This window comes from Hydra vulgaris, chromosome 12 (genome assembly GCF_038396675.1).
Source record: "Hydra vulgaris chromosome 12, alternate assembly HydraT2T_AEP".
Classification (NCBI taxonomy): Eukaryota; Metazoa; Cnidaria; class Hydrozoa; order Anthoathecata; family Hydridae; genus Hydra; species Hydra vulgaris.
Window position 1 is genome coordinate 75941192 of NC_088931.1, and position 10558 is coordinate 75951749.

At 25.8% G+C, this 10558-nt stretch overlaps 1 protein-coding gene across 2 annotated transcripts in view; it reads left to right on the top strand.

The window, feature by feature from the left end:
* LOC101239412 (N-acetyltransferase ESCO2) overlaps positions 1-10169 on the top strand; it is a 28992-nt gene extending 18823 nt beyond the window's left edge. The window contains exons 5-9 of one of the 2 annotated variants that reach the window (XM_065814476.1): positions 7864-7941; positions 8377-8439; positions 9041-9120; positions 9698-9796; positions 9889-10169. In XM_065814476.1, coding sequence (XP_065670548.1) covers positions 7864-7941; positions 8377-8439; positions 9041-9120; positions 9698-9796; positions 9889-10012 — 444 coding nt within the window. In that variant the 3' untranslated portion in view covers positions 10013-10169. The remainder of the gene's footprint in view (positions 1-7863; positions 7942-8376; positions 8440-9040; positions 9121-9697; positions 9797-9888) is intronic. The other variant, XM_065814477.1, reaches the window with a different exon arrangement.
* The last annotated feature ends 389 nt before the right edge of the window (positions 10170-10558 follow it).

Here is a 10558-nt window from a genome sequence, read left to right on the forward strand (position 1 = left end):
GCTCATAGCACACTTCTTGGCATTCTGGAATTCTTCCTCTTGTAACCATTGAACTGGTTCTACTGGCAATTGAAGAGAATCAGGTCATTTGTTGACTGCTCCTCAATGTACACAAAAGTAGCAAACAAGTTGACACCTCAGAGTGCTTTCTCCTCATGTGCAGTTATTTGGAACTGGTCCTTGAATATCCATATATTGATAGTGTATAAAGCCATTGTCATCCATATGGTCTGATCAATGGCACCAAGAGCCATTATTCAAATGAATGGGGTTGTCCTCTATAATGATGATGATCAACTGAAGTAGTTCACCAGAGTCATTGCATTTCTGGCTTCAATGTGTATAATGTAGTTTTTGCAAATTCAATTGCTTCTATACGTAAGTATAGTAAGTATATGAGCTCTCAGAGTTTCTGTAAAAATGGATTTTAGATATATATCTTAGAATCTTAGAGAGCAGTATTAAAATAATCGACAGGCAAAATACCAAAGGTTTGTATTGAGTTTATATTTAATCAGACAGCCGGTATTGATGCTGTTCTATCAAAATACACAACTTTCACACTGCCCTGCATCACCCATTCCTTTAGTACATTGACTACAGCCTTGCTCATTTTTGCTTTGGTGCCATGGTTTAACTTCAGAACAATTAAGAGTTTTACCACTCTATATCCATCATGTTCTTAGAAGATGTTTCAGAATCATACAAATGAGTTGAAACTGATGACACCATATTGTATTTGTAATTACGCTTCTCCTCCTGATGCTGCTGGTTTTCTTCAGAGATCTTCCATTTGCTACAAACGTTCTTGCTTTTTGCTAGCATTTAATCCACTCCAGCTATGTAAGCCTTTCTATGTGTGCACTGATCAGTCAGAAATATAGAGTCTTTAAAAATTTTTATGAGAGTCATTGTGTTAGCGTGTGCTTTATCAAACAGTTTGTGGATTTTTTTTTTATTATTGTTGATTTTATATATATATATATATATATATATATATATATATATATATATATATATATATATATATATATATATATATATATATATATATATATATATGTATGTATATATATGTATGTATATATATGTATGTATATATATGTGTGTATATATTATATATATATATATATATATATATATATATATATATATATATATATATATGTTTATATATATGTATATATATATATATGTTTATATATATATATGTATATATATATATATATATATATATATATATATATATATATATATATATATATATATATATATATATATATATATATATATGTACAGTGTCGGCTCAAAGCGTGTGCGAAGTGTGTGAAATACACAGGCGCACCATTAAAAGGCGCAAAATTAAAATTCTGCTTAGAAACAAAATATATTGGCCTTTCTAGATCTATAACTAGAATTGAAAAAAATCCATTTTTGTCAAAACTGAGTTAGACCCCTTATCTAATTCCAATTAGTTTTTTTTCTATGTTTTCTGCAAACCAATCAGACGAAAGTTTACATTTTATGTTTACTTCTGGACAAGATGGCCAACATTGATGCTAGGCTTTACTGAAAAAGGTCCCCGCCTTAAATTTCTAGTGTCAGTTGTGAATGACATATCTGCACCTTATTTTCCAGATTTAAAAAACATTTTCTTGAATGTTTTTATAAAAAAAATACAAATCTCCTTGTTAGTCTATTATTTATTAAATTATTTTTACACATTTTTTGTTTTGTTATTTTTATATATATCATAATGGATCCAATATGAAAGGTAAAAAAATTGGTGTACAAAAGTGTATAACTGATATAAATTCATGAGCCTTTTATTTTCCTTGTGTCTGTCACTCCTTGAATTTTGGTTGTTGCGGATGCAGTCCAAGGATGTTTAGAAATTAGGAAATTTTTTTCAAAAATTTTAGCTATGTATAATTTTTTCTCTGCGACTTCAAAGCGTTAGCAAATTTTTGAATCAAAATGTTGAAAATTAACAGTAAAGTCATTAAGTACTACCAGACGGGAAAGTCATGTGAATGCTGTTCGTGCTCTAAAATTAGGATTAAAAGAAATTTATTGTGCATTGAAAGAACTTGTTAACTTTGAAAAAGGTTCTTTTACTAGATTAACTGCTGAATCACTTGCATCAAAATTAGTCAGTTTGAATTCATATGTGGTGTTGTGGTTTGGCACAATGTATTAACTGAAATTAATTGTACTAGCAAACTATTACAATCTCAAACTGTAGACGTGAAGACTGCTGCAAATGCATTAAAGAAAACTATAGATTTTTTTTGTTACTAAACACACTGAAAATTCTTACAAAATTTATATTTCAAAAGCTAAAATTTTAGCTATTGATTATACAATTTGACTGACAAATTCAGTTCTATTTCACATGAAAGAGCAAAAAAAAGAAAAAGATTTTTTGATGATAAACCTTTTGAAGAAGATGGTGATATACAACCAAACTAAAAATTCAAAAAGCAGTTTTTTGATGTTCTCTTTAAAATAGCTAAAGAATCGATAAATGAATGATTTGAAAGCTTTTCAAGTACAGTAGAACCGTTTAAGTTTTTGTATGATATCAAAGATATTCATAAAATAGGAGAAGACATAATTAACAAATGCAGATTACTGGAAAGAGTATTGACTCATGGTGAATCAGACGATGTGTATTCAGGGGATTTGTTTCTGGAACTTAATTTATTATCACGGAAATTAGATGGGAAAAAATCATCGGAATCTGTGCTTAAATGGATCTATGATAGTCAGCTTGAAGAACTGTTTCCTAATGTTTGTATTTCCCTATGAAGATTATTAATACTACCGTTAACAGTGAGTACAGGGGAACATAGTTTTTCCAAATTAAAATTAATAAAAAGCTATTTACGATCAACAACAGGCCAGGAATGTTTTAACGGTTTATCAATAATTTCGATTGAAAACAAAATTGCTGAATCTGTGGATATTGATACCTTAAAATTAAATTTTGCAAAATCTAAAGTTAGACGTTTCGTTTTTTAACTATAAATATGTTTAAAATCAATAAAATAGTTAAGAAAATTATTTTATTTGTAGTATGTATTGTTTTATGATTTTAAAAAAATACATTTTTTGCGAGCTAACGCTTGCGACCTCGCTTGGAATTTAAATCTAAAAGGCGCTTAATTTATTCTCGCACACATAAATTATGTTTCACAGGCCGGTTCTGTATGTATGTATGTATATATATATATATATATATATATATATATATATATATATATATATATATATATATATATATATATATATATATATATATATATATATATATATATATATATATATATATATACATATATTATATATATATATGCAAAGAGAGCAATGTCATGCTATGTAGTTAGCGGATTTGTTTTTACTATTTTAAAAAAATCTGGAAATTTATATATCATATTTACATAATTCAAAAAAATGGTTCAAAAAACTGAATTTGCTGAGTTAATGAAATGAGGAGAAAAAGTAGAAAAGTTGCATAAAGATATCATCAAACAGAACATCAAGAGAAGATTAAAATTTTGGAGATTTAATTAAGTTTAGTTGAAGTTGAAAACAATACATTAAAGAAAAAGTTTGAGAATTTAGAAAAAACTCTACAATATCAGATTAGCATTTTTAAAATGGCAAACAAACCTAAAGTCCCTGCAGTTGATGTTATTAGTGCAATGACAGTTGAACAAAATGATATAAAATGTAAAGAAAAAAATGTTGCTATATCAAACAAACTGGATATTAATGAAAAAGAATTGGATGATAAAGTGACTGTTTTAAAGGTATTTAAGGAGATTGGCGCTGATAGCCTTAAGATTGTAAGAATTCATCGTTTTAAAAAAAAACACAAGTAACAAAAATCCTAGCCCCATATTAATCAAACTTCAAAGCAAAATGATTGCATTGCTGTAATTAAAACAGCAAAGCTATTAAGAAAAAGTAGTTACTTCAAAAATGCTTATATAAACTATGATATAATGTCAACTCAACGACTTTTTTTCAAACAATAAATGAATGTAATCGATTTAATAACAACTTAGATAATAAAACATAAAAGATTATAGATATGGGATTCGGAATAACAATATCATCAAATTTCCAACAAGCAAAAATTTGTAATTATCATGGCTCAAACAACATAAAACAATCTATTAAATTTATTTACAATTATTTGTTAGATGAGTCTGTTAAAAGTTTTGAAAATAAATGTCCTTGAATTAAAGAAAAAGTGCCGCATAAACCAAAAAATAAATCTAAATCAGACTTAAAATCTGACTTAATTGTTTTTATACTAATGCCACGTCCTTAAATAATAAAATAGATCAATTGTGTTACACCATCAAGGCAAATTTTCCATGTGCATTGCTGAAACTTGGTTTAACGATTTTTCTGATACACTTATAAAAAATTACGTACTATATCCTTGTGATCTTACAAATGGAAAAATCGGAGGAGGGGTTGCAATTTACATAGAAAATCAAATAAACTCATATTAAGTCACACTTCCAACTGTATAGATACTGAACAAGTTTAGGCTTTTCTAAATTTTGGAATCGAATAGATTTTAGTAGGTTGCATTTACAAGCCTTAATAAAGAGATTATAAATAATATCAAAGAGAAAAATAAACCCTGGTCTCTCAATAGATTCTTTTTATGGACAGATAAGACAAAGAGAAGTATATAAAAAAGTTGAAAAAGCTGCAGAAAAAAACATAGCTAAAAAAACAAAATCAGACCCAAAACTGCTGCATAATTATATCAACAGAAAACGAAAAATTAAAAATTATTTAACATCAATTGAAGATACTAATGCATGCATCTTTTCAGAGCAAAAGCAGATTGCTGATACTTTGAATATTTTCAATCAATTTATAGGAGATACTCTTGAGTCCTTAATAAAGGAAGGGGGGGGGGACATTTTTTAATTTTTAGAAAATTTTCCCACCCCAAGCTTATTAAGACACCCCTGTTTATTAACTTTTACTTGTTATCAACAAAAACAAAACAAAAATCAGTAAAAATCAGCCTAAAAAATTAGAAAATAATTATTTCAGTCACTGATAAAAAAAAACTTTCAGTGTAAACTGGCTTTAAAAATTACTAAATCTTGATTTGTCAAAAATGAGCTTTTGACCTAACTGCCAACCTAAAAGTGTTTGAGGTTGTATTGAAGGCTATATATATATATATATATATATATATATATATATATATATATATATATATATATATATATATATATATATATATATATATATATATATATGTATGTATACATCGACTGACAAAAAGCCTGATTCACTGCAGCTACATCAAATGAGGGTTTGGGATGGGGCAGCGATCTTTTCTTTCATTATTCTTTGTTTATTTTTTATTTTTCTGAAAATGCAAAACATATATATATATATATATATATATATATATATATATATATATATATATATATATATATATATATATATATGTATATATATATGTATATATATATATATATATGTATGTATGTATGTATGTATATCAGGGTGGCTCTTAAACATTTTTCGAAAATGTCTGCTCTGAACCCCTAAATGTGTTTTATATAATATAATAATAATGGATTTTAAAGTTTTTTGAATGAAGAATATTTTTAGGGGCTGCTCTAGACCCTTAAACATTAGACGGGTCCGTAGTAGTAATATGAAAAAAAAATTTGTTTAAAAGTATATCATGTTGGGTCTTAAAAGAAACAAAATTATATAAAAGTTTTAACTCATCATTTTATGAAAAAAAATCTATTTTAGATTTTACTGTCTAGAAAAATTTTTAAACTAAAAATGAAAAGTATGATTATAATTTTTTTAAATATTTTTTTTATAAAATGATGAATTTTTTTTTAATTTTCATATAATTTCACTTCTTTTAAAACCCAACATGATATACTTTAGAAAAAAAAAGTTTTCCTTATATTAGGGACACATTTTATATTTAAGGGTCTTGTGCAACCCCTATGTTGTCTTGTGCTATCCCAAAAAATACTTTTTATTCAAAAAAACTTTTTAAATTCAGTATGGTTTTATAATATAGAAAACATTTAGGGGTTCAGAGCAGACATTTTCACATTTGGTTAAACATTTTCACTAATGTTGTTGCAAGCTGTTTTAGTTTTTACTAATCAAATTATTAAAAATAATTTTGAACTAGAAAAACTGAACTTGTTTTAAATAAATTTTAAAGCCAATAACGCTTTGAAGTCGCAGAGAAAAAATTATACATAGCTAAAATTTTTGAAAAAATTTCCTAATTTCTAAACATCCTTGGACTGCATCCGCAACAACCAAATTCAAGGAGTGACAGACACAAGGAAAATAAAAGGCTCATGAATTTATATCAGTTATACACTTTTGTACACCAATTTTTTTACCTTTCATATTGGATCCATTATGATATATATAAAAATAACAAAACAAAAAATGTGTAAAAATAATTTAATAAATAATAGACTAACAAGGAGATTTGTATTTTTTTTATAAAAACATTCAAGAAAATGTTTTTTAAATCTGGAAAATAAGGTGCAGATATGTCATTCACAACTGACACTAGAAATTTAAGGCGGGGACCTTTTTCAGTAAAGCCTAGCATCAATGTTGGCCATCTTGTCCAGAAGTAAACATAAAATGTAAACTTTCGTCTGATTGGTTTGCAGAAAACATTGAAAAAAAACTAATTGGGATTGGATAAGATAAATTTATGCTTTTGTTTTTCTCATTTAGTTCAATTTCAAATTTAACTTAAACACCTTTAGTTGAATTTAAAACCTATTTTAATAATTTTAATATTCACTACGGTTCATAATTATTTGAATGACATTAACTTTTTTTTAAAAATTTTGTTCAACTATTTTTTATGTTTGTTTTTGCACTATTAGATAATTTAAAAGTATTTTGATTGAAACGCTTTGATAAAAATCATAAGAATAATAAAATTGCTAAGGTGGGCAAATCTATCTAAAAAATAGACAATTAATGACTGTAAACAAAGACCGACATGTTGAGGTTTTAAATCTTTGGTTTCAAGAGAAGATTGTCTGAAAAAAAATCATTGAATATATGGAAATAGTGTGTATTATCGACTGTAAAACAAGTTGGATGTAGCAGTGTGGGGCTGTTATGGTTGAAATGCCTCAGGTGACATTTTAAAAACAAAGGGAATTATAACAAAAGTAGTTTATTTGGACACCTAAAAAGTCATGTTATTCCTTTGGAATGTTGGGTTAATGGGAAACCATTATTTTTTTAGAAGAATATGGCTTAAAGCTTAAATCCAAAACATTTTCTTCAGAAAATTGTATAAGTTATTTGACTGAGTTCAAGAGTGATCAAATATTGAATAGAATGATTTAGCGTCCCAAAGATTTCTCTCCTATCAAAAATTTATGGGATTAATTAAGAGGAACGTCAAAAGCAATGCCAAATGATGCATTCAATGTAGAAAAACTTATTAGTTAGTGGCATAAAATTGACTTCAACAAATTTGATATGTCGCTAAAGAATGCCAAGAAAATTTATGGCGGTTATTGTTGCTAAGGGTGATTAAGCTAAGGGTTATAAAATAATCTAACTCTATATTAATTTTTTTTGTAAACCTAATAAATAGGAAGATAACATATAATTCAGGTAGATGTTGTTTTCAGTTTTTCTCCCAGTAGTAAAGTAAACTTTGATATCTTATATCAAAAAATATGACCATTCTAATAATTATGAACGGTAGTGTATTTGTTAAAATTAACATATTTTATTACTCTAATATATTTATTAAAAAATAACTAAAAATAAGTTATTTTTTAACTATAGTTGTTGGATATAAAAGATATTGTAGACACCGAGCTTGGTTTTACTAAAAATCAAAATACAAATTCATCTGACCAACAGGTATTTATATTTATGAACTATATTTATATATATTTAGCTGATTTTAAAAAGAATATTATCTTAACATATTGTTATTCTTATTAAGTATACATTAAATATAAGGTATTAATTATAAGATTATGAAATGATATTTCAAGTAAAGTACCAATAAGTTCTATTATTTTAATGAGATATGTTTTTTCTCAATAATTCATAATTTTTTTTATTAATATATGTTTTTTATAACAATATTTTGATAAGATAATATATGTGTTAATTTAATTCTAAATTTTATTTTAAATATTTTTTTTTATTAAAATTTATAATATCATCATTATTCATTTTATTTCTTGACTTTTTTTTAAGCTGTTTTTATCACATTAATAAAATTTTTAGAAAACCTTAATATTCTGTAATTTATTTACAGTAATCTGCTATACTTTTGTATTTTCATAGGTTTATTTGTTCATATCTGCAAAGAAGATTGTTGGCTATGCTGTGGCTTTACCAATTTGCAAAGTATGTTACATCAGAAAATGTTACAATATTTGAATGTTACAGCATTCTAAATATTTTGATCTAATCAAGTTTTACAGAAAACTTTAAATAAAGTTAATTTTTGATGATGAAATTCAGAATCGCTTTGTGTTTGTAAACATTTATGTAAATTATACATATAATTTAAATTATATATAATTATATAAATGTAAAATATAAAATTCTGAAATAGTAATACTTTATCTATCTAGTTTTTGATTGATTAAATGTTTTAATAAAATGAACAAAGCTTTATTTTAAATGGATAGTGAAAGGATTTAATATCCTTTAAAGTTGTTTTATAACTTGCATCATTGCAAATCTTGCATTTGGTGGCAAACAACCAAAAGTTTTAGCTAAAATGTTTCTAATTTGTTTTTGAGAGAGTTTTTCTGCTTTTCTTGTCAAGAAAATGTATTTAATTATTACTAATATATATTATATAGAGAATATATTTTGAAATACGTATTTAATACAAAGAACGCGGCTCAAATGTGAAGTCTTTAATTAGGTAATTAGAAAAATGTAAAATTTTATAATTCAAAAACTTTTGTAATCCATAATTTGTATGCATTATTTTTAGGCTTTTCCAATTATTCTCACGACCGAAATTTCAAGTCCTGAAAGTGCTTGTGGGGCTCCGACGACCTCGTGGTGTTGTAGGTAAAAAAGATTACCTTTTAATAATAATGCTATAATTTTCCAATTAATTGTAATGTTAAGTACTTACCTTACTAGTAAGTAACTTAATTTGAGTTGAAAATTAAAAATTAAAAAATTTTGATAATTCTCTTAGCCAAGGTTTGTGAATCAAACTTTGAAGGCAAAAGTGTGTTGTATTTTTTTAAAAATTGTATTATGTTTTAAGTTTTTTGGTAATAGATTGAAATCTATCATCACTCCATAAAAAAATAAAATTTTAAGAAGTTAGAAAAAAATCTCCATATAAAATTTAAAAATTTCACGAATAAATTTTTTTACCTTTTATCATTTTAGTTTCTTTTTTTTTTTTTAATTTTTATTACTTTATATTAAGTTCTTACTGTTTGAGAAAATTAATAAATGAATTTAAAATTGTAGAAAAACTTTAGAAATGAGCTTTAGACATGTTTACCGTTTTTATAATTTAAAAGAAAAACTGTTGTATTTTTTTGCGTTTTAGTAAAAAAGGATGTGTGAAAGTAGTTTTATAAAAGAATGTGTGAAAATGGTCTATTAGTGTGTAATAATGTTTTTTTAGTATCGAACCAGTACCAGCTGTTTGCGGTATTAGTCGTATATGGGTGTTTTCACAGAATCGGCGCCAAAATATTGCAACCAGAATTGTTGATTGTATAAGGTAAGGAATCACATAAAGCATTAGACTTAAGATGGGTTTGCTTGACTTTTTCTGAATAAACGAGTTTAAGACTGAACTTTCTTGGATTTTAGGCATAATTTTTTGTACGGCTGTGTCATCAGTAAAAACAAGATTGCCTTTTCAGATCCTACACCCGATGGTCGTATTTTTGCTGAGAAGTACATTGAAGATCCTCGAATATTAGTTTTTAGGTGAAGTTTCGTTTTAAGAGAATTTTTTTTTTGAGCGCTGTATGTTTGTTTTTTGTTTTTTTTGGTGTTCTAAACGCACAAATTTTAGTTGGCATTTTAAATGCTAACAATTTAGATAAAGTTTTAAATCTTTACGACTTTAGCAGAACTTTTTCTGATTTGAATTCTTTGATACAAATTTTTATTAATTTACAACAGAATCACCTTTCTTAAATCTAAATAAATTTTTTTTTTACTATTTGTGTTATAAGAAATTATTTATTATTTTTCATCTTTTTTTTATTATATTATAGAAGGAGTTCTGCGACTTGAAAATATATATATATATGCTCGGACAATATTTACTCAATATTTAAGTAATGACTACTAGTGGAGTCAATTAATTTTACTATTGGAGTCAATTAATGCAAACTTTGCGCTATTAAGGGTAAAAGCATGAAACTTGGTGGACATTTTCATAAAGTTGAAATTTTTAATAAGGTTCATTTTAAGACTCAGACCTACTTTCAAAATGACTACACATGTTTTCCATTGGAAATTGATACATTCA